The 24,707-nt window shown below is 37.8% G+C and overlaps 1 protein-coding gene across 1 annotated transcript in view; it reads left to right on the plus strand.

The window, feature by feature from the left end:
* LMTK2 (lemur tyrosine kinase 2) overlaps positions 1 to 24,707 on the plus strand; it is a 35,711-nt gene extending 11,004 nt beyond the window's left edge. The window contains exons 2-14 of the mRNA XM_054391326.1: positions 979 to 1,103; positions 1,962 to 2,106; positions 3,704 to 3,777; positions 4,340 to 4,458; positions 5,797 to 5,884; positions 12,684 to 12,817; positions 15,835 to 15,919; positions 16,504 to 16,625; positions 18,066 to 18,215; positions 18,397 to 21,289; positions 22,723 to 22,858; positions 23,460 to 23,708; positions 24,679 to 24,707. Coding sequence (XP_054247301.1) covers positions 979 to 1,103; positions 1,962 to 2,106; positions 3,704 to 3,777; positions 4,340 to 4,458; positions 5,797 to 5,884; positions 12,684 to 12,817; positions 15,835 to 15,919; positions 16,504 to 16,625; positions 18,066 to 18,215; positions 18,397 to 21,289; positions 22,723 to 22,858; positions 23,460 to 23,708; positions 24,679 to 24,707 — 4,349 coding nt within the window. The remainder of the gene's footprint in view (positions 1 to 978; positions 1,104 to 1,961; positions 2,107 to 3,703; positions 3,778 to 4,339; positions 4,459 to 5,796; positions 5,885 to 12,683; positions 12,818 to 15,834; positions 15,920 to 16,503; positions 16,626 to 18,065; positions 18,216 to 18,396; positions 21,290 to 22,722; positions 22,859 to 23,459; positions 23,709 to 24,678) is intronic.

A 24,707-nucleotide genomic window follows, 5' to 3' on the forward strand; every position in this document is an offset into this window, starting at 1 on the left:
TTTTTTAATCAGGTGTTACAACTATTCTTCCAGTCCCTGTGGCAGTACCTCTTTAAAAAGGAACAACAAAAACACACCCTCAAGATGTGTGATGTGGTATCCTAGGGAACTACATATCTTTGTTCTTGATTTAGGATGAAAACAGGGATGCAAATAGGTTTAATTCCCCTGGCAAAGATTCAGATTTTTTATAAAATGCCATTTGAGGCTTTTGATCCTGTATGAGTAATAACAACCTGACTAAATTACAGAAAACGTGTTGTAGAATGTTTATGTATACAATTTTTGAAAGTTCTTTGGAAGTGTTTGCAAAATGGTTAGGGATCATGCCTCAAAGTCTTGGAATGGAAACAAATCACCTAATGAATCACAAGAGATAGAAATTGGGGTGGAGCTGATTAGATCCATTGAACTTGTGAAAGCACCTTGTATGTTTGGCAGGCTGTTAGAAATGCATTTATTGGAAAAGACAGTACTGCTTTATAGTAATGTTTTACATTTTTACACAGTTTAAGTGAGGATTTCTTCAGCTGCCTTTTAGGACAAGTGTGTTAGCTCGTGGGAAATGTCTTCAGAAATACCTTATTTCTAGCATCTGTGTTGAGAGATCTGTATAAACTTATCAACTTAAACAGAATCCTGAGGCTTAGGACTATCCTTCATCACTCATTTCAGTAAATCCTGTTGTCTGTGGCCTCTTAATTTCGGTAAAATAAGTCCAGAGTGATGCAGACAGGTAGTAGAGCTTGGATACATTTTACCAGTATGTCCTTCCTTTTCAGTTTCCTCTTATATTTGATCATATCCACAGAATTAAATGTTCAGACTCAGTTTGAACATTGTTTCCTCTAATTTGATCATATCCACAGAGTTAAATGTTCAAACTCTAAAGTAAATGCAGATGGAAAATATGCTTTGAAAGAACTTCTTAAAATGCTAACCATATTTGTATAATACTTCATACATGTTTATTTCTAGGAGAAGGAGCTGCAGCTGAAGTTTCCTCCTCATTGGTGATTCTGTCTATATGTACTTTCGTAGTACTGGTAGTACTGCTTGCAAACTGTGTCTCCTGCTGTAAAGACCCTGAGATAGATTTCAAGGTAAGCATCTGAAGTTACAAGTGTGTATAACAAGTGGCATTCTTAGCTGTGTTCTGATATCCAGGATAATTGATTACTTATGCCGATGCTTTGCAGTTATTGACGCTTCGTTGTCAGTCTTTCTCACTTCTCAAGTAGCCAGGAACTGTGTTCCTACACGCTGTGAAATCTTGCTGCAACCATTTATTTGAAGTATTTGGTTTATGCTGCAGTAAGGATCTTCATTGTCTTTTCAAAAGGATTACTAGCTGTTAGGATTAGTAGTAAAGGTATTCCCTTGAGTCAGTTTTGCTGTAAAGAACCTTTTTGTTGTTTTTCTATGTACTCTTAAAATTTGTTTTTTGTAGTCCACAGACAAATCTTAAAACACTCCTCTTGAATAAGAATGCTGAAGATGTGTAGCCACTCCAGCAAAGCTCTTGAGGATAAATTGTTATCAGAGAAAAGTTACTTTTGGAACACTGGTTATCAGTGTTCCTAAAATTGAGTTTTGCTCTCATTTCTAAATGGAGAATATTTGGCCTTGGCAGTTCATGATAATTTATTCAAAGTCAGGGATAGCATGTAAAGTTAAAAAGAAAAAAAGTAAACAAGCCAACAAGCAAACAAAAAACTCTCAAGACAAACAACACCCCAACACAGCTTCACCCCAACCCCCAACAAAAAAACCCAAGTATTGCTTCTCTTCAAATCGGTAAGAAATTGAGAATAAGGAACAGAAAACTAAAAATCTGCCATCTTTCTTGGAAAGAAAAGTTAAGCCTCCTTCACATCGTTCTTTCAAACTAAAAGCACGATATTAGTGCTGATTTTAAGACAAAAGAACAGGTTTTTAACTAAAATTCTTTTGTTTTTCAGGAATTTGAAGATAACTTTGATGATGAAATAGATTTTACACCTCCAGCAGAGGATACTCCATCTGTTCAGTCTCCAGCAGAAGTGTTTACTCTTTCAGTTCCCAATATTGCTTTACCAACTCCCTCCCAGTTCCCATCTCGTACAGGTAAAAGACAGGATTTTAATTAAAAAAAGTAGGCAATTTCAGTGTCAGAAATGGAGTCTAGTTGATTGTTTGACTTTAATTGTTGCAAACTTACATAAACTGAAGAAATATGTTTTGTAGAGTATAGGATAAAATGGGAACTGTTACTTCAAAAATATTAACTTAGGGCAGGATGCCACTTAAAGTAGCTTGAGAGAATGACACTAGTTTAAATAAAGCTCTGAAGTACATTCATTGTGCTTCCATATACACAGAGTTTGAAGTACTCTAGGACATTAGTGACTAACATCCAATGACAACTTAATCATGAAGAAAACCACTGAAGAGCTGAAGTCACTAGGCCATTAGTCTTAAATGGAAGCAAGGGTGTATCTCTTACTTCACAGCAGCTCTGCTGTGTCAGCTGTGTTACTTTTTTACTGTCAATGCAGCCTCTTCATGCTGTAAATGTGATATTGGTAAGACACAGCATTAGATTTCTTTTCCCTGGGTGAAAGGTTTTTTGGAAAGCTTTTTTTTTTTAAACACAATTTTTATAAAAGGATCCTAAATATTGCAAGCAGAGATTAGCATAAAGTACTTGTTTTCACATTATACTACTTCACGTATCATTTTTACCTGTTGCTTGTGTTGCTTCTTCATTAGATGTTCAGGGAATCTCATAGTAAAATTTCTCTACCTACAAATTTCAGGAAACTGTCAGTATGCCTTGAATACAATTGAAATGTTACTCAGTGTTTTAATCAGTGAGTGAAAAATTGTGTGCAAAATTTGTCAGCTCTTCTACGTTGCTATAATTACGAAAACCTTATTTTCTGTCACTACAAGTTATTTTTCCAGAGGTAAGGCATTTTCTTAGAGTAGGAGAGACTGGTAAAAATGTAGTTGTACTGATAGAGGTTTTTCTGTGCTTAGGAGCGCATTGGGAGTGTATGACACAGCTGTAGCTATTCTAATAAAGTAATACTGGTGTAAGTGTGGCATATGGAAATAAAAATGTGAGCTAGGATTCTCAGTCAGAAAAGTAGCAATGATGGAAAGTTTTTGTGTACATCTCTGTGTTCCTAATCAATTAAGTATCAGATGGATAAATAAATACTGGTGCTTCTCAAGTGTAGAGCCTGCAATTGTTACTGACCATCCTCTGCCAAGATCTGGGTCTTGTTTTCTATCCTTTCCCTCTCTGGGCTCATGTGAAGTATTTTTAGTCAGAAAATGTCCTCCTTCCAGATGGTAGCTATAAGTAGGGCAGTTGGGCTGAAGAATAAAGCAGTCAAACCCTTTATCTTAAAATGATAACTCTATAACTGTAAATGTTAAGATGAACAAGCCATGAATGTTGTTTTGGGAGAGTCACTGGTTTTGTAGGGGATGTATTGTACTATGGTTTGGAAGCAGGAGTAGAGAAAAGTTCTTGAGTTCTAATGTCACTATGTTACTTTCATACTCTATCTCAGACTGTATTTCCTTGCTTGGTCAGAATGTTTGTATATAATTGGGAATAAATATTGTAGGAGCTTGGATTATTTCCTCAGCAGTTGATAACCTTAACCATCTGAGTGGTTTAATATGTTATTTGTTTTGTTGTGTGTGACAGATGGATCAAAGTCTCAAGTCGCACGACAGAGTCTAAACTACATCCAGGAAATTGGAAATGGTTGGTTTGGAAAGGTGAGAAGTTACCTTTTAATCTTGTACTTATTCCTAACTGACAGAGCTATTGTGTTTCCTTTTAAAGGGGTACTCTAGGGAAGAAAAATAAAACAAAACAAGACCAGCCAACCCCAACCAAACAAAGCAAACCCATGCAAAACCTAAACAAACAAACAGAACCAAACATAAGAAAAAGGAGAGTTGAAATTAGAGGTTTTGTTGCATGCACTTCTTAGCTGTAATTTCAGAATTAAGCAGTGCTTCTTTAATTTACATGTAGTTTCTTACCTAGTACTAGCTATACATTTAACTTCTGTGGATTTGAATTAATATATTTCATTTTTTCTAGAAAAAAATATGAAGCTGCTACCTGTTTTCTGAAAGTTGATATGTAGATGAGTTGTCAAGATTTATTAAGTATGGGTGTTCAATTACCACAGGTCTGTGTGTGGTGACAAAAAACTCCCAAAAAATCTTTCTTACAGCATGCTCTTAGTTCTTGTTTTTCTTTGCAGGGACACTCTCAACACCTTTTCTTTTTTCTGTCTGTTGAAAGACACAGTGTTTATCTTTTTTTCAGGTTCTGCTTGGAGAGATCTACACAGGCACTAGTGTAGCAAGGGTAATAGTGAAGGAGCTGAAGGCAAGTGCAGGCCCCAAGGAGCAAGAACAGTTTCTAAGAAATGGAGAACCATACTAGTAAGTAATGTTTCACAGCTGGATTAATTTACACACACCCTACACTGCATATGAATTTAGGATGTTTCTTTTGTTTAGTATTCTTGTTCCTGCTTGCTTTCCTCTAACTGAAATGATTGCCTTTAAAAAGAGAAATAGTTAATCCAAAGTGAGCAGGAGTTGTGTTTGCTTGGAAGTAAACATAACTATCAAATACATTTTAGCAAAGATTTTATTGTTCAAGACTGGAAAGTGCACTTGGTTTGGTTTATCAGATTTTCTTCTACAGCTGTTTGGAACACTCTGCTGTTGCAAACTAACCTTGCACCTAATTAGTGGCCTCTGAGAACTGAGGTTTAACCCCTGTACTTGGCTTTCCTGTTAGAAGCAGAGGAACTGGCAACACTTTGTTGTCAGATACAAGAATATCTTTGAAATGGCTTGCAAGAAGGCTTAAGCACAAACCCCCTCAAAATCAGAATTACACCGTGAGCCTTAGTCCAGTAGTACTCTCACGTTCTGTTGGCGTTTCCAGTCAGATCAATGATTTCTCAACGGTATTGTTTGCTATTCTTTTCCTCTTGTGTTCTGCTTGGAGATTACTCACTTACAGGAGTTGAGCCTTTGTATACTAGAAAGGAATCTCATGTATTAAAGGGAGTGTAACTTCCTGTGTTGTGGGATTAGTGAGACTTCTCTGGAGAGCTAACTGCTTCAAGCTTATGCCTTTTGTAGATGGCTGGAGAAGGGAAGCGCATTGTAGCTCACTAGACATACCTCATAGTGTGGTTTACTTTGCCTGAATATGCCATGAGTGAGTGGTCACAGAGCTTTCTCTTCTTAATGCTTTCTAATGTCCTAGTTATATTTGCATTTAGGCTCAAGTTGTTGGCACATAGAAGAAATCTCATGCCTTCTGCTGCATTGGCACAAGTGTATTTGAAGCAATTTAGAAAAAGCAACTAATCTGGCTGGAAACTAACCTGGCTAAAAAAGGGTTTAGCTTTTGGCTAGATAGTTCTTCAGTGTGGTTCACAAACCAGTTGCATGCACTTGTGTTTGGTTTAAGGGCTGGTGGAAGCATGGGTGTGGCTTTCTTGTGGCAGTGCTAGCTTTTGTGGTTTTGAGACCTCAGTTTGAGCTGCAGTCACTGATGTGCTGCAGCAATACAGAGGAGATATAAAGCAGTAATTGGGATCTGTGGCACCTCCTCTTCATGTTCCCTGTTGTGTGTGACCCACCCCCTCCTCTCCGGTGTTGTGTATTCAAACTGCTGGTAGGGATTTCAGTGTGTTGTGTTGCACTACAAGTCATGTATAACGTGATCTTTCTGGCTTTAACTGTGTTTTTTCACTTCAGCATTCTTCAGCATCCAAATGTTCTCCAATGTATTGGGCAATGTGTGGAATCCATTCCTTATCTCCTAGTTTTTGAGTTCTGTGACTTGGTAAGTGCACTTATACAAATAGCTGCAGCTGTTTTACCATGGTGTAAATTTTGTAGTGTGTTTACTGCCATTCATGCATGAAATTCTTTTTTTTCCGTTCTGGGCAGTTTTTTGAATAGCCAGAATCTCAGAAAACAGATCTTTTTGAAGGTTAGAGATAGACCTCAAGTATAATTTTTTTTTTGTTTATTTTCTTTCCAATCCATTGTATAAATTCTAGGTGATTGTGGAATGCTCTGAAGAGGAAAATAAGCTGTTCTTTCTTTGATAACAGAATTACTGGTCTCTGTCAGTCTGCCTACAACATGTAACAGGGAGCTTGGAGGGGAAAGGAGGTCATAGAAGGAAGTCTCACAAGCACATGCTCATAGTTTCTTCCTAAATTCTGTTTACTGTCTGTACAGCCTTAATGTGCTTTTATTACCATTTCCATGAAAATGTTAATTGAGGAAATTGAAAATTTCCTCCCTTCTGCCTCTCCATCCAGAGTGCACATATTTTACCCATGCTGTGCAGCTTTGGGTTCAAATGCAGTGGTGGGCTCACTTCCAGAATCAGTAATGAGTGTATTCTAAAGTATCAGCCTATTCTGTTCCTGATCCTTCCTGTTACTGTATTCTTATTTTCCCACTCTATTCTTTTCTGTCCCTCACGCTTCCCCTCAAGCAACTGCCTTATGCTTCCTGAAAACCAAAAGAAATTCTAAAAGCGCAGTAAAGGATGTTCTCACTGCTTTCTGCTCTCCTGTTAGTGCCACAAAGGCCACTGAAGATAGGAAGGATAGTTAACAAAATCCTTTCACAGCCATTGCATTCCTGGGAATGTGTTGGAATTCACGTGAATGTTGGGAGAAAGAGGCTGGTGTGTGTGTATAGAAACTTTGAACTGTGCCCAGTATACACAAGAGTCTTCAGAGACAAAAATGTGGATGTGGTTGCTGTATTGTAGCATAACACAGTATTAAAAAACAAATCAACCCAGAACCCCAGGTGGCTATTTAAACATTGGCTCAGTATCTGCTTTTAAAGATTGTGGTCTAGATATCATGTAAAGCAGAGTTCCTTGAAAAATGTCAATGCAGAAATGAACTCAGAAGTGCATGTGTATGTTAATAAGAAAGCTTTCATAAGGAAGGTGGTTTGCATTTATAAAATACAGCAAGATCCTTTTTTATCAATTTCATTAGTACAGAATTTTCCTTTAAACTCAGGTTCATAAATACAATTCCAGCTCCTTCAAGCAGTTTAAATAAGAGTTAACATGAGCTTTTGAGTTTGAAAAAGATCAGTTAATCTTTGACCTTAAATTGCTATATTTTTGTTACTGCTCTTTTTTGCTCAAAGTAACTGCTAAATTAATGAGGCAGAAGTGCTGATAAAATAATTCTTTCCTAAATGGAAGAAACAGCTGAACTCTTAAAGTAACTGATCAAATTAATTGTTTTTGCTAGAAATGAAAAAGTAGGTGCCTAAGGTTAACCAGGTAATGGATATTGTATTTTTTTCAGTATGTAGAAATGGGATACTTCTTGCTGATTCTAACCTGCTGCTCAAATTGGAGATTCCTTAAAAGGAGCCTTGAAAAAATTGCCTTTTATAGACTCTAACAGATACATATCCAAATACTTAATCAGAATTAATTGCTGCTGTTTTTAAACCATTATGCTGTTTAATCCAACTTTGAATTTGAAGCTGGAATAAGAATATGGGAGGAGGAATCCTTGTTTGATGCCTAATGATTAATGCCAGAAATTGTCATGATCCTGCAGAGTAATCTGGAGAGGATTTTGCTTAACAGGATAAAATAGATTTTCACTTCAACTGGGGGCAGTAAGCTTGACAGCCAAAATGGTAGCTTTATAAATTCAAGAAGTTAGGTAATTTCTTTGGAATGGAAAATAAATGTCTGTGCTGAATTCTGTTCCAAGCGATCTAAACCTTGTTTTTAGAAAGTTAATGTATTCTAGTGAGTTAAACATGGCTTTCATGCTGAAAGTCTGGCTCACTTGAAGAGCTCTGACTTGGTAGAGCTGGGTATCTCTTAGGCTCAATAGTATTTTGCTCACTGTGCACACAACTATACAGAGTCTGCAGACAAAGCAGCATTCACTTGAATAGTTCAGTGCAAAGACTGGGAGGAGTGCAGTAAGTTAGCTCCGTGTCACTGTATGTCAGTAATTCTTGGTGTAGTCCCAGGGCCTAGTGTGGGAGGTAGCAGTGTTGGAGTGAAGGGAGAGAAGAGATGTGAAGGAAGCCAGACTGCATCATTTGGAGTAAATGAATGGCTAGGGAACTTGCTTTTACAATTATTTTTTTAGCAGTCAAGTTTTAGTAGAGCGTCAGTAAACGTCATTCTAAAAGCTGCCTTTTACCACTGTGGCTGGAATGGCAGTTACTTGGGTTTTTCAGGGATCTTGAAAGCCGCTAGCTTGTCTGGTACTTTTATTTTTATAAAACTGAGTAAATCAGAAGGTATGGAGGTGCTTCCAAAACACGTAAGTCTTCAGCAGGAAAGACCGTAGGGGCAGACACAGTTGAAGCAGTTGACTTAAAGGTCCTAGTGTGTGTGGTGACTATGTATTTGTTGTTCAAGTGGGAAGGAGGAGAACACATTCCCATTTTGCTAGCAGTAGTATAATGCTATGCTAAAGCTCTTTACCTTGAGTTACTGATGTTTTACATATGGCAAAGGATAAACTTGTTTTAATCTCTTGTACTTTTGTGATTAAGAATTTGATGATTAAGAAAGAAGGTGGCAAATACATTTTCAGATGACAAGTTCTTTTGAGACTCTCGGCAACGCAGACCTCATTTTGCATGTTTGGCATATTAAGCAATGAAAAAATGTGGCCATTCTACTGACTAATAGTCTAGAGGGGTACAGTGATTTTTCTTTGCAGTCCTTCATAGTTTGTCAGCATGTACCCCTCTCTTAGTAGGGTTTGTATCCTTTTTAGGGCCACTTGGCCTTGCCTTGAGTGCTGAAACAGCCCTGTAGGATTATCAGTTCCCAGGCTTTTTGGCACTGCAAGGTCTTGGTCAGAGGCACTGGAAACTGTAGTGCAGAGTTACCAGAGTTAACTGTTAGGGTAGCAGTGCTGAATGTCATACAGGCTAGCTTGCTTGTTTTCTTGGCTGTATAAACTACTTCCATGTTCTTGTTACTTGAGATTGCTTGGTTGCCTACATAGTAACTGTATTTACTAACATTTATCCTGTTTTGTAATGTAATCCAAGCTGCTCTGTGTCTCTTGCTTTGCTGCCCTGGGCAAAGAAGAGAGGTCAGTTGCACATAAGTGATTTAAGCTTTTAAATCCTAATTTTGCTTTGCCTGTGTTTAAAATTGTTTTTAAAAAGTTAAATATAAAAAGTGCTTAGTGAGGTCTTACTTCACCTCATATTAGCTTGCTTAAGTATGCTGGTGCAATATTCTATGAACAGTTAACTGTTCACTGTTAAATATTGTAGAATGATGCCAGGTTAAAAATAGTGGTAGCTGGCTTATTAACTTGAATATATTACTCAGCTGTGTGTAGCCAGCATTTTGTCAGCACAGCAAATTCTCTAATGGATTGACATAATTCATGGGTAAAGAGAAGTTATTCGTATGTGGAAGTAGCATCTATATTGTGAGGCTGATTTGCCTATTAAATTTTTACAGAAATTCTTCAAGTCTCACAATTCCCTGAGCAGATGGGATCAGCAGGATGCAGTATTTGCCTAGAATGCCCTGTGGCTGGGCTTTAGGGATGTTGCTGTTAATGAAAGGTGCCTGTCTGCAGTGGTTGGTTCTTTCTCTTTTGTTTGACATTTTTCTAATGACTACCACCTAAAAACATCTTCAAATCAAAAAGACTCTGTCTTAAACTTCTTAACCAATGAGTTCAATAAATCTGTTTAGTAATCTTAGTCAATATCAATATGAAACAAGTAGTTGATGTATCAGTGGTGTGTGGCTTAAAAAAAGGAGTTGACAATTCCTGCCAGCTTCAGAAATCTTATCTGTTGGGTTCATGGACTTTATGCCCTTGGAATTGTTCGATATTTCTTAAACTTACCTGTGCCTAAACAAGTTTTATGATGTAGGTACTCTGTACTGTGCACTATTTTCAGGCAGTTCAGTGGTAGTGGCTTCAGACTCAACCTAAGATCAGACCAAGTTTCTCAGGGCTTTGTCCAGCTGGATCCTGGAAACATCCAAGGATGGAAACTTCACAGCCCCTTGGGGCAACCTGTGCTTCTGCTCCAGTGTCCTCATGTGGAAGACAGTTTTCCTTATGCTCCATCTGAATGTGTCATGTTTCAGCTCAGGCCTGTTGTCTCATCCTCCCTCCATGCTTCACAGTGAAGACTCTGGCTCAGTCTTTAATAACTGGATAGCTACTGTCAGGTGATCCTGAAGTCTTTTCTCAAGGCTGATACCAGTTCTCTCAGACTATCATGGTGAAATGCTCTGACACCCTGATTGTCTTGAGGGTTGTCCCTCTACTGAACTTGCTCTAGTTAGTCTTGTTTTGCAGCAGCCAATACTGGACACAGGATCTAAGTGTGGTCTAACAAGTGCTGAGTAGATGAGGATAATCCCTTTTCTTGGACTATTGGCTATGGTCCTGCTTATGCAGTGCAGGAGGCTGCTTGCATTCTTTGCTGCCAGGACACACGTGGCTGATGCTCAGCTTGCTGTCTACTAAGATCCCTTCCTGCAGAGATGCTACCCAGCTGCTCAGTCCTCAGTTTGTATTGTTGCAAGTTTGTTTGTTGGTTTTATTTGTTTGTTTGTTTTGCTTTTTTCCCCAAGTGCAAGACTACATTTTTCCTTCTGGACTTGCATGACCTTTCTTTCAGCTTGTCTAGGTCCCTCTGGTTTGTAGTCCAGCTCTCAATATTGTAGTCTTAATTAAAATAGAATAGAAAAGCAGAACTGGATTTAATAACAGCTGTATTTCCTCCAGAAATGTGTGCCTCCATGAATTATTTAGTAAATATTTGATGCCACACAACACTGCTGTTATCAATGCATTTAAAAATTAAAAAGTAATTCCTTGGTGCATTTCAGGTAGCCTAAGAACTTAATCCACCTGGGACAAACCCTTAGTAACCAGTTGCTGTTTTAATGAGTGACAACTTTGGAGACTGACTTTCTTCAGGCACTTGCTGCCACCTAGAGTCAGCTGAGCTCTGTGTTTTGTACTTGTATTTGTTAGGCTGCACAAGTGGGAATCTATGCTGTGGGGACTTCATTTTGCAGTTCTTAGGAATCCTGCTCTAGTAAATCTTCTCTGGCAAGGTAGAAAGGGGGAGTGTTTATACATACATACATGAGCCAGTAGGATATTAAAGCTGTCGTAAGTCAGAAGAGTCTTTGGAAAGCATACTAAAAAATCTAATTCTGTAGGATACAGATATCTAGATGTTACCTAATTAGTAGCTAAAAACAGGATAAAGAGAATGCAATGAGTGCTTCTATGACATTAAACAGTATTAGAAGTTATGCATGCTTTCTCATGAGATGGTACTTGCAACGTGAGTAGTGTGTATAAAGCAGATGAAGATAGAACAGCTGCTTGTGTGTCCTGTAGAATCTATTCAGTTTTTAAAAAAATGAAAATGAAGTTGTTTTACATAGTAGTGTATGCTTTTAAGCAGACCACCTGTCCCATTGCTTCTTGTTTTATTAAATACAACACAGATGTGTGACTGTGCAGCCAGTCACCTTGGCTATCACTGTACTCTTAAATTTTAGTGCAGCATGCAGATACCCACTGCTTGAACTAGTAAAATTGTAAATTGTCATCCTCCATTAACTACATGAAGGAGGAATGAGATGCTTCAGTTACAACTCCATGAGGTACATGAGCACCAGAGGACCTGGAAGTGATCTTCGGTCTTTTCTGAACACCAAAGTGCTTTTGGCCAGTGCGAAGACTGTCTTCTTGTCTGGTCATTCTCAAGACTTCCCTTCTTAGCCCAAGATTTAGGCAGTCAGTGGGCATGGGCAAAGCCCAGAATGTTATGCTGGTGAAATGAGGTGTGATGAAATGAGGTGTGATCTAATACATTTTGCACTCTCAATGCCACCTGAAATAATTTTGCTGAACTTACTGAAAGTCTGTTTTTTAAACAATGAAAATACAGCAGTGCTAAGTTTAAAATGCAACTGTGAAAGCGGGAGCAATAATGACATGAGAAACTTGTTTTCTTCCCTTGCTTGGATTTGCTTACTATAGTCTTCCTGAGTGTTGGGCAGCTTTCAGTCATTTTCCATCTATTTCAGAGCTGTTCTTTTTTACAGTTTGTGGAGTGTTTCTGTGAGCTCATTAATTATGTGTCATCTCCTCAGCTTTGCCTAGGTTCAGTAAAACTGCTGCCATCATCTGAATTATTTGACTGGAGTGGGATGTGTTACCGTACCTTTTATGTCAAAAGCTCTGGTGAGCTGACAGTGTCTGAAACCTTCTTCCCTTCTGTCTCCTTGCAAATTCCAGACAGCCAGCTTGGCTGATTTGGGGCACTTGAAAACTCATTTAGAAACAGAAGCTCATCAAACTTTTTTCATGAAAAGTGTTATTGTATGACAGTTAGGTTTGATGTATCAGTCTGATCTAGGATGTTAATTACTAAACAATTTGATTAAAACACCTTAAAAGGCTAATACCATGGTGCCTTAGATGACTTCTGTAAGAATCCTTTTTTTTTATTAAGCATAGATGTGGTTAATAAATAATGTGGTTAGCTGGTTCTTCATTAAATATTTTCAAGCAATATACAAGGCTGGTAAGTGTTTCGAACTTCTTTTACAGGGTGACCTAAAAACTTATATCTGCAATGAGCAGGAGCACATTAAAGGAGATTCACAAATAATGCTGCTGCAGAGAATGGCATGTGAGATTGCTGCTGGGCTTGCTGTAATGCATAAACACAATTTTGTGCATAGGTATGTTTCCTACCTAAATTCCTTTTGGTTATGATGCACTCTAAAATTCATCTAGATGTTTTCATTAAATCCATGTGTATTGAAGATTTTGTTTAACCAAACTTCTATTTAATTTACATATCCTAAGTCATGAAGGTGTGATGCTTATGAAGATGCTAATTCAGCTGCAGTGCTGTGGTGTTGCAGCTCACTGTCTGAAAGCTAATCACCTACTTGGAGTGTGCAGCTCACAGAACACAACCTACTGCTAAACCAATCCAGAAGATGTAATTTGATTAGTTCTTGGCCAAGCTAAATTTGTTTTATTTATTTGGGGGGGGAATGTTAAAATTCATCTTACCTGCTATGTATTTTGATAGATTATAGCCATTTAGAACTTCTGTTTGCTAATCTGTCATCTTTGCTAATAAAAATTGAAGGGAAAAAATACAGTAAGAGAGAGGCTGGCTTGAAAAATTAAAAAGATGAAAAAAATCATCATAGATGGAACAATCTGACTGAAATAGGTGTTCTCATTGAACAATTTTGTTTTAATTGGGGGGGAAGTCTTTATTTTTCATTGAAGTTAATGCAGTCGATACTGAAAGAATGGTAGTAGTTGTAAAAGGCTGGGGGGAAATGTATTTGTGAAACTACTTGCTCAGAAATACACCAAAATTAATTTTAATTTTTGGACAACATCAACCTTAGACTGGTCAATGACTAAAATATCAAGGAGTACTAGATATGGCTTACCTGGCAAAACCTTGGGTATCACAAGATAGTTTATTTTGGCTTTATGTTGGGTCAGTGTGCTCCTTGCTGTAGAAACAGCACTTGCATCATAACTTTGCTACTTGGAGAATGCAGAGACCCTGTGTTCAGGGGGAAGCTGAACTATCAAACTGAAGTCTTAAAAAGTCCAGGTGTAAAACAAGAAAACCCTGAAGCCTGGAGTCAGCTGGTGGCTGATGGGCAGAGCTGCTCTTTTAACCTGTTCAGCAATGTCAAATGGCTTGAAGGGAGTTCCAGATGTACCTGTCAAATGGAATGATCACTGTTTCTTTTATTGCAGCAGCATGGCTCTAGGTATTAAATTCAACAGTGTGTTTTTGGTGAAATGCAGTTGAACTTGCTAATTATTCTGTGGATCTGCAAGATTCTCATTGTAAATGTTTACTTCTATCAACACTATCCTGATGCTGTCAGAGTAAGTGGTAAAGCTCCAGCATCAGTGATTTTGTTGTTAGTGGTAAATTCAAGCCACCAAATTTTATTTTCTCTTCCAGGATATTTATTTAAATATCAAGTTGGAAAATAAAACAAGCTGGAAAGCTTTGGAGCATATTTGAAGGTTACAAATGGGTTTTTTTGACTTGTGTAGTTTAGTGTTTCTGGAAAGGAAAACATATTATTTCATCCTTTGAAGGAGGAAAACCATGTGGCTTTGTTTGTACTTTAGAGACTTTGTTTTAAGCCACACAGAAGCAATGGCAGAGTTCTTCCAGTGCACTTAATTGCCTGGTACCCTTCTGTGAAACTGAGAAGCAAAATATTTGAGCAGTTAGTCTGCTGAGCTCTTTGCTGTCACAGCTTCAGTTCTGCTGTAAGCATGCAGCTTCATTAAACAAGCATAAATTTGAGTTTGCACAATGGGTTTTTTTTCTAAACCAGCCTCTTGGCTGGCTGTAAGGACTTGAGCTCTGGTTTGTGGTGGAAACTGGAGACAACTTCAGCATATATCAAGAGCAGTTTCAATTTGCTTATTAAAGGACTTTTATGAAATAAATTACACTTTCTGATGGTCCTTTTCAAAGACTATCTGCAGTTCTGGTTCATGTGGAATGAGTGGAATGGTTTTGTTACTTAGAGGAACTTAAATGTAGGTGTAAGATATTGCTAGTTGCTTAGTATCATATTGTAAATTGATAAGTATTGAAATCTGATCTGAGTTGGTGATTTTGATCATGCTTATGATCATTAAAATGCAAGACAAGCAATGATAGATATTTAGGTAAGGAGGAACCTACATCATTCTAATATGAACAGAAGTGATCTATATTATGGGAGGATTAGCAGAATGAAATAATTGCATATAAATTCTGTGTGAGGTTTGAATGTTTGAGTGTACTTCACTGCTCTAGTGACTGCATTTTGAACTACTTTATAAAGAACACTGTAACAGTCTAGAGTTGGGGGGGGGTGGGAGGATGTATAAAATCTTTAACTGCCTTGTCATGGTTTAGTTTTCTTTGGCTTCTAGAACACAGATTCTGCTCAATTGTGTGGCTATAAATTGATTCACTTTGGAAAATGTGTGAGGGCCTGGGGCAGTCTCATCCTTGTGGCCACAGAACAAACCCTGTCCAATAAGTTTAAGGAGAGGCCCTATCAGTGTCTGTTTTCTCTGAAAGTGATGAGAGTGTTCATGTGGAACTGTGGCATCTGCAGTACTCCAGTGAGGTGTGGAATTAATGGTTGGCTTGTGTGGGTTCCAAAACATAATGAAAACGTAAGGAACAATAGAACTGTCTTTAACATTGTTTGGATCAAAATTGTACTTCTGAAATTAATCTCCCCAGTTACTGTGTCTGGGTTTGCATTGCAAGTTCATCTTTTAGAGTGCATGAACTGGTTTAATTTCATCTAAAGAGACTCAGAAGGGTAGCTCCTGGAGCACACCTTTCTTGCATCTATCTTACTTCAGCCTTTAGTAGGATTTAAGTCTATGGGATCAGACTACAGCTCAGGTGAATAAAATCATTGAAGTGTATATCGTGGGGATTGTGCTACTGCTTTGTATTGCTGGTCTGCTCTTATTATGGCTTGTTACTTGCTACTGTACCATATAACTGTGCCTAACTCCTTGATGGGTTTTTGTTACTAATTTATTTATGTTACTGGCTTTTCATTTGATACTTCATGCTGTGGCTCAGCTATTTCACAAAGTGTCACTTCTGTAAACACCTTTCCTTGTCTTAATTTGCATTGAAGACTTCTTGGTTTGCTCTCATTAATTTATTTGTTTGCCTTTTCAGTGACCTGGCCTTACGGAATTGCTTTCTTACATCTGATTTAAATGTCAAAGTAGGAGATTATGGTATAGGATTCAGTAGGTATAAGGTAAGTTAATCTAGTCATGTACCACTTTTTTCAGGGATTTGGGGGCTAAGGATGTAACAAGCATCCTTTCAAGTTATAAAATGATACCTTTATTTAAACAATGAACTTTGAAAGTATAACTAGTTGTAGCAAGCTCATGTAGCAGAATTAGGCTATCTATAGAGGTGAATGGAGTATTTGCTTGTAGAAGGAAGCTTCTTTTTTAGATCCTATTTACAGTAGTCCTAAAATATGCAAAAGTTCATTATAATATTTTAAGAAAGGAAAAATGCAATCAAATTTTCTTAATGAAATATATCTATTTAAATACATCAAGAAAGTGAAAAATTCAAGGTGTTTTTCTGAGTAGCAATCCTTAAACAAGAAGCTGACATTGAGTTTTTCTGCTGTGCAGTCACTGAACAGTGAATGCCTTTCCTCTGGAACATTATTCTGTGCTACTTGGAGAAAATGGGATTAATTGTCTTTAATTCTAATTCACATGAAACCGCATTAGGAAAGGACTGTGCATTTCTGGAAGCTGATTCAATGTTTGAATGTTTGTTCAGTCTTTTTTTTTTTTTTTTTTTTCCCCAATAATTTAGGAAGATTATATTGAGACAGACGAGAAGAAACTTGTTCCTCTCCGATGGACTGCACCTGAGTTAGTAACAATTTTTCAAGACAGACTGTTATCAGCAGAGCAAAATAAGTACAGTAACATATGGTATGTAGCAGGCTTTAAAGTAATTTTAATGAGAGAACTGTGAACATATTTTCAAATGTTATACTAAGGAGTAAATAATATTTGTAGCTAACAGTATATCAGGCAAATGTTCAATTTTTTTTTTTTTAATTTCATCAGATGTACAGTAGGTTAATGTCCACAAACCTGAAACTGTCTTGCTTTGGGAACATGGTTAGAACAGTTACATTAAGACAAAAATCTAGTGGAAGAGTAGTTGTTTATGCTAATAAAAATCATGACTTCAGGTTTGCCAAATGCCTTCAAGTGTCTATAAAGGAAGGAAATGGTAAGTGATGCTTCCAGTAATACAGTGGCTGCAGATAACAAAAACTTGATCCCATTAGAGCCTGATTAAGTTCTAATAGAACTGTAGCATCTTAACTTCTTGCTGCAGCATTTGAAGGCTGCTATTAACTGTCTCTGCTACCAAATTGCTTATAGAAAAACTACTGAAAATCTTGAAGTCTTTTGAAATCACCCAGTTCTATTTCGATTCTCAAGTCCTAAGAAATTTGTGTAGTGGAATTTGGGGCTTAGGCTAGCATTTCTGAAAACATTGTAGTTAAACTGCTTTTATATGCTAAGGATACTGAATAGTAATATAGGTTTTCTTCACTAATATAAAGGTAGGCCTGCAAAAAGCAGTTGGGGTTGGTAGACATTATCTACATACTGACTTCCTTGCATCCTTAAGAAGAATCCCTCAAGTTGTACTGTTCATCTAAATTTCAAGTAGGCAGAGTTGTTTCCAACTTGAATCTTAGGGCCTCTAATACAAAGCTGCTGTGAATGAGTTTGGACTAGATGACTTACAGAGTCTCCTTCCAAACTAATTTATGCTTCTGTAATACATGCAGAGTCAGCTACTTCACATATTTGAGCAAGGAAAGGTTGCCCAAAGATCAGTATCAAATCTAATCTCATTTTCAGTGATCAGTGTTGTATACAGTATATGCACAGCACTGAGCAGAGGCAGCTTCTGACCACTGCGGCTTAAAAATAAGTAATTTAGGAAAACTGAAGCAAAGATTAGTTATCTAGCAATTTGATCCATAACTGTAATTTCTGATGAAAGCTTTTCTTCCTGTTGGACTACCCATAAGTTTTTTTTCATCTTGCTTTTCTAAATAGGCATTTCCTAACTTTTTTTTTAGTATGTGAGTTTTCTCCCATAGTTGAATCATTTGAGGCCCTCTTACATTCTGTTGCCTTCATAGTAATTGCCTTCATGCAACTTCATTCTTGAGGCTTCTACAATTCTGTCAAATGAGTTAACAGGTTCTGAGGTTAATGTAAAGCCAATGGGTGAATGATGTTTGTTTCTTCTTGACAGTTCTTCTTTTCATATTCTTTGCTTTCTTAGAACTGCAACTTCAAAAAGGTTCTTAGCATACGAAGTCATCTGCTGCTCTCTTTCAGGTCCCTGGGTGTCACATTGTGGGAGCTGTTTGAGAATGCTGCTCGACCTTACTCAGACTTTTCTGACAGGGAAGTCCTAACCCATGTCATAAAGGAGAAGCAGGTTAAACTCTTCAAGCCACATCTGGAACAGCCATACTCTGATAGATGGTAAACTTCTAAAATGCTTTTATTTATTCTTAAAGCTGCTGAAGACATCTGTCAAATTACTCAGTTCTCTTAAATATCTTGAAATTGCTTCATGGACTCATGCTGCATGGACTCAAGCCCTAGATTTCATAAATTCCTTTTCAGTGTGAAACCTATTGAAACATGTTTCTTATTTGTACAGGTTTGAAGTTCTGCAGTTCTGCTGGCTACCTCCAGAAAAGAGACCAACAGCAGAAGAAGTGCATAGACTTTTAACTTACCTTCGCATGCAAAGCCAAAGGGACTCAGAGATTGATTTTGAACAGCAGTGGAATGCTCTTAAACCAAACATCTCAAACAGAGAAACAAATAATTCTGCGTTTCCAATCTTGGATCACTTCACAGGAGATAGACTTGGCCATGAGATGGAGGAAGTTCTCACTGTAACTGAAACAAGCCAAGGTCTCAGCTTTGAGTATGTCTGGGAGGCAGCTAAACATGATCACTTTGATGAATGTGGTCATGTGAATCCTGATGAAGCACTGGCATACACAAGTATTTTCTTTCCAGTGGATGTTTTTGAGAGGTCACTTTCAGAGCAAGGGTCAGGAGTACAGGATGGAAGTGGTCAAGAAGCATCACTTGCTGTCCCCGGGGTGTTACCTGTGTTTGATGCACATAAGCTTTCTGTTGGCAATGACTACTATATCCAGTTAGAGGAAAAAGGAAGTGGCTGCAGCATGAATTTTGATAACCAATCCGTTGTGCTAACTACAGAAGTTGATCATCAAGAAGCTGTACATGAAAAAAGTTCTCATTTCACGGTTCTCAGGGATCTTGATGTTGAAGAATCTAGCACTGATGGGGATTTCTTCCACTGCAATACAGATCCTAAAGAGCAATTTTTACCTGCTACTAGTAGTCCAGAAAGTCCTTTCCAGAATATATTTAATGACAGATCAGAAGAGTTAACAAGTGGGAAAATACTTGGGTTTGCTGAAACAAATGATATTTCTAAAGACTTTAAACCAGTTTTAAACTCAAACATAGATGCTAGAAAGGCAGTGGGCCTTTCTGAGAGGGAGCATTCTAGTCATGCTTCTGAAAATGAAATGCTTTCCTTATGTGAAAATATCTCAAACCAGTCTGACTTGGTAACTTTAGAAGAACTTTCTGATAACTTCTTATTTCTTCAAGAGAAAAACTTATTAACAGGATTATTGTCTAACAAAACTAACAGTGATCTGGGGCAAAAACCAGATGATGTTCTAAAAAGTATATTAGAAACCTCCAATAGAAACTCTATAGAGTCTGAGCCTGTTATGGCTGAAAATGCACAGGTCCTTTCTTTAATACATGAAAGTCTTAAAACAGTGAAAGATGAAAATTTTAACCCAGTGACAGTGAATAATGGCCCAAATGCTCAGTCTCAGACTACTGTAGAGGTGCAGGCATCCTTTAGTCCACCTGCAGCACATAAGTCATGTGATAAACATGCAAATCTTCCTTCCTTGAAGGATGAGGGAAAGCCTTTAAATGCGGAAGTCAACGAAGTTGTGTCCTGTACTGCTGATACTCTTTGTCAGAAAGAGCTATCCAATAATGCCAAAAATAATAATCCTTGTTACAGTGTTTCTGTTGAAACAGATGAGTGTGATGCACAAATAAAAGACGGAATGCTTTTCAGGTCTGAAATAGCTTTTAATAGTGAAAAATGTAGTGATAAGGAGGATGTAACAAGAAACTTAGAAGATAAGTCTCCTATATTAAAAAAAGATGAATGTTTAGTGGAGGAAAGACACGAAACATCAAATCATTTTGAGAACTATAAGGATGTTGCAGAAGAGGTGACCTTAATTTCTGTTGCTGCTTCAGATTGTACAAGTCAAGATAGTCTTTTGGAAGACAGCCCTTCTGCTATTCAAACTGTAGATCAAGCTTTAGAGACACCTGATTCTTTGGATTCTTTAGATGTAAATGAGGTTTTGGAATCTTTACAGGCTCAGAGTCCTCAGAAACTTTTACCACCTGATAAACCTGCTGACAGTGGCTATGAAACGGAGAACCTGGAATCTCCGGAATGGACTTCCCATATCGCTGCTGAGGATGCTTCTAATGGAGATACTGCCCTTTGTGCTGTCAGTGAGAGCAGTGTCAGCATTTTGCCTTCTAATCCAGTCATAATTGTTTCTGAAGCAGCTGCTTGTTTAGATGCAGTGAACAGCAATTTTGAAATACCTGCAAAGGTTTTTCTGGGTGGAAATCAAAACTCATACAGAGACTCTGCCTATTTCTCTGATAATGATTCTGAGCCAGATAAAAAAACAGAGGAGGCTGTAAACCTGTCCAGAGAGACAGCACATGTTGTTTCTTCAAATGGAGGAGAGAATACTGAAAAGGATTACAGTTTGGAAGAGGGACAGCAAAAATGCGATGGAAAGAGTTACCAGGATATAAATAATCAAAATGCGAACCCAGAACTAAATCACAACTTAGAGATTCAAGAGGTGAACGAAAGGACGCAGGGTTGTCCTGAGGAGTGGGCTGAGGCATCTCTGAATTCCTTGGAAATATCAATGGAAAGTAGCTTAGGTGATGAAATAAAACTGTCTGAGACTTCCCATAAAACTGTCTCTTGTGTTGGCACTAATACTTCAGAACTTCTTTCACACAGAGACTTGAAGTCTGTCCATAACGTCCACGGTGCTTTAGATCTGAGTAACAGTGAGAAGTCCTTCTATCACACTGAAGGACAAAAACTGAAAGAGCCTGATATTGAGGGAAAATACCTTGGCAAACTCGATGTTTCTGGAATTCTTGATTTAGAAGATGGTGATGATGCAGATGAGGAAGATGAAAACAGTGATTCTGAGGATGACATGAGGACTTTTCATATGCATAGTCTGAGCTCTGACAGTGAAGATGAAACTGTTCATCAAGTACCTGAGATACTTACTGACAGGGATGATGGGAAACATCTGAGGAGCTTGTTGAAACTTCCAAAACCTCTTACTGAAAGGCAAAAGGAGCACTGGAGAAGTGAGAAGAAGGCTGTAACATTCTTCGATGATGTGACGGTCTATCTGTTTGATCAGGTATCCCTTTCTAAAGTACAAAATTAAGTTTGGGTTTGTTTGGGTTTTTCTAAACAAGATGTGGTTAAATAGTGTAGTATTCGTGGGCACATTTGTTAGATCACCTTTCTTGTTTTGATAGGGTTAGATCTTGTTTGTGTTTCTCTTGGCTGGGTGCAGTTGTGTGCTGCTGGTAGAAGAGCGGCACTAATTTGAAGTGAAGAAGGGCTTTGCCTTGGGCATGGTTGGTTACCAAATCCTGAACCTTCATTGCCTTGGCACCCTTTACTGTATGCCCTGAATATGTGGCTCTTAGTGATGGCTTTCTGATGTTTAAAAAACTTACATAATTTGAATTTATTCTTTCACCAGAGTGTTGTTATTTCTTTTACTAGAGTTTTGTTGTATCTTTATAGAAGCAGTTTATCTCTTTAGTGAGTTTGAGAATTTGGACTTTAAGTTCAAGTGCCTCTATAAATTAAAGGAAGAAAGAAAAAAAAAAAACCGAACAACCCAAAACCTCAAATTGCAACCTAACTCTATCTTGTGTTACTTAGCATTAATTTACTGTAAACCATAATCAAAGATGAGAAGAGCATTTAGGTGATAATGCTGCTTTTTTTTAATTCAATGTATTTCAAGTCAAGGGAAAGACTGATCTGCTTGTAAAATTCAAGGTTACCTTTATTTCCCTATCTGCTTTATCAATTTTTAACTTCTGTAACTTGATCAGAGAGGATTGCATTTTAACATTATGGCACCTAAACTAGTACAGTGAGTTTAAAGAACAGTCACATTGTCAAGCTTGGGAAATGTTGCTTATGATGACGCACATGAATATTAGAGTTTATTGTGTTTTGGAATAGAAAAAGTAGGTAACATATTGGCATTTAGGCAGTCTGTAGAATAATAATCCTTTTGTCAGAGGGGAAGGAAAAAAAATAGCTGATTGAACTGCTCTTAGTTGTTGAACTCTTTACTTCTAATTACAATAAGTGTTAAAATGTTGGCTGCTTCAAATGCCGGTCATACAAAGTCTGTCTCTTTATCCTGAAGCATGATTAAGGGATAAAAAAAATGCTGGGAGATAGGATAAGGCTTTATTAAAGAAGAAAGAAACTACCTCTGCCAGACTGTGATAAGAGAAATGTTTTCAACTGGAAGATGTTTTAGCTTTGTTCCTAGAAATATGAAACCTTATTATATCATAAATAATATTTAAATAGTAATTTCCTGCTTGCCTTTTACTGTGGATTTGATACAGCTTTCTTCAGAAGTACCTGCACTTGCTTAATCTAGAACTCGAAAGTTTTGTTGTATGGCTTGCAGACCATTTAATTCCATAATAGATTTGGTGGCAGGGCTGGGGAGTGTATTTTTGGAATGCTTGTGTCTATCAGCATGGATACAGAGTGTGTACCAGAGAGTTAAATGAGCTCTTTTGTTTGCCTTAGGAAACGCCAACTAAGGAGCTGGGAAACCGTGCGGCAGACTTGAATGGGGAAGGCTCTTGCAGTGCTCCTGTTCCATCCTCCAGTTTCAGCTACTTAAACAGATTTGCAAACTCAGAAAGCTCAACAGATGAAGAAGGTACTTGAATGTGTTCATACTCAGCAGTGGCTGAGACTTACATGCATAGTCTCTAATGAAATGTCATCTAAGTTATACATGATTTGTGAAGTCACTATATCGGTTTGGCACCCTAAGCATATGCAAGCCATACCATAAGCAGCTGAGCTCAGCTATTAGTGTTCCTCATTATCAACACTTGTGATTTAATGAGAGTGGTGACAGCCTGGAATGGGTTGTCCAGGGAGGTGGTTGAGGCCCCATCCCTGAAGGTGTTTAAGGCCAGGCTGGATGAGGCTCTGGCCAGCCTCATCTAGTGTGGGGTGTCCCTGCCCATGGCAGGGGGGTTGGAACTAGGCGATCCTTGTGGTCCCTTCCAACCCTGACTGATTCTATGATTCTAATACTTGTGATTTAATAATATATTGATGTCTTGGGTATCTTACGACAACCAAAGAAGGGTAGACAAATCTTTAGGACCCCCAGGCCTAGAACAGAAAAGCTACAAGTTTTGTTTTGAGCTAATGCAATCTTTCAGGGGCTTACTTTTAAAACTGTCAAACTGTATGTGGCTTTACAGCACTGTCAATTGCTGCCTTTTTTTCTTTCTCCCTTCTCCAAGGTGGGGGTTTTGAATGGGATGATGACTTTTCTTCTCCAGAGCCATCCTTTATATCAAAGGCAGCTAATAGTGTTATTAGTTCTAAACCACCTCTTCAGTCGTCAAAGTACTTCTCTCCACCTCCACCTTCCCGGACTCTTGATCAGAACTGGTCACATTCGTCCCCTTACTCCAGATTCTCTATCTCTCCTGCAAACATGGCAAGCTTTTCTCTTACACATCTTACAGATTCAGATATAGAACAAGGAGGTAAGTGATTTAGTTAAATATTTTTAAATTGCAAATAAAAAATTTACGCAAAGGTAAAAGTCATAGATGTGGCAAACCTTGTTGAGAAATGCATTTATAACCCTCTAGGAATTATGTTTCCCTTCAAATAGAAATTATTTGCATCCAGAACATTTACAGGACAAGCACAGAGTTTTTCTGTTCAAAAACCTACTGCTATATTTATATGAACAAAATCTATACAGTTCTTCAGCACTTCTGTGTAGCTGCCACACTGGCAATCAAATAATTCTTCTTGTTGCAACGTCAAAAGCCGCAATTTCATGTTTAGTGTTTCTGCCATTGTCTGTAAGCTTGTTTTATAGTTTAGTTTCATTCTAAGGAGCAGTATGAAAAGTGCATACTTAACATTTCAAGAACTGTTTTTTAGAGCTGTGTAGGACAGTTTGTATTAGCAGAGCAAATCTGTTCATAGTTTTGAGGACTTAGCAGTATTAACAGAAGCTTTCTTGTCTGTAACAAAAAAGGTTTGTTAAGCTTTGAGGGTTGAGAGAAGCAAAAAATAATCAGACTTGAATAAGTTCAGCAGATCTTGATAAACTGTTGCATTATTAAAATAAATATTAGTGATTAGCTGAGCCTCGCTAATGGCCAATGTCTATAAATATGTAATCAGGGTTGCATTGTTCTAGTATTGTGCTTATTGATTAGATAATGATTGCTGCTTAGTGACTTAGAGATAAGGCAGATTATTTTGGAGATCGTATATTCCCTTACGTGTCGTAAGCAGTGACATTGAAGTGTGTGACTTAAGCAGATGTCTATGTATAAACGTACCAAATGTTTACAGTGCTTGAAAGCTGTAGGGAAAGATTAACCAAAACTTGGAAGTGCAGAATAGCAGAATGCCAAGTTTTAGGCAGAGTCTTAGGGAAGTGAGGGTTGTACAGAGGAATCTCACTGTACCTTATGACCTTTTCCCTACTAATAGGAAGCAGTGAAGATGGAGAAAAAGATTAA

The sequence above is a fragment of the Indicator indicator genome, chromosome 22, assembly GCF_027791375.1.
Source record: "Indicator indicator isolate 239-I01 chromosome 22, UM_Iind_1.1, whole genome shotgun sequence".
Taxonomy (NCBI): Eukaryota; Metazoa; Chordata; class Aves; order Piciformes; family Indicatoridae; genus Indicator; species Indicator indicator.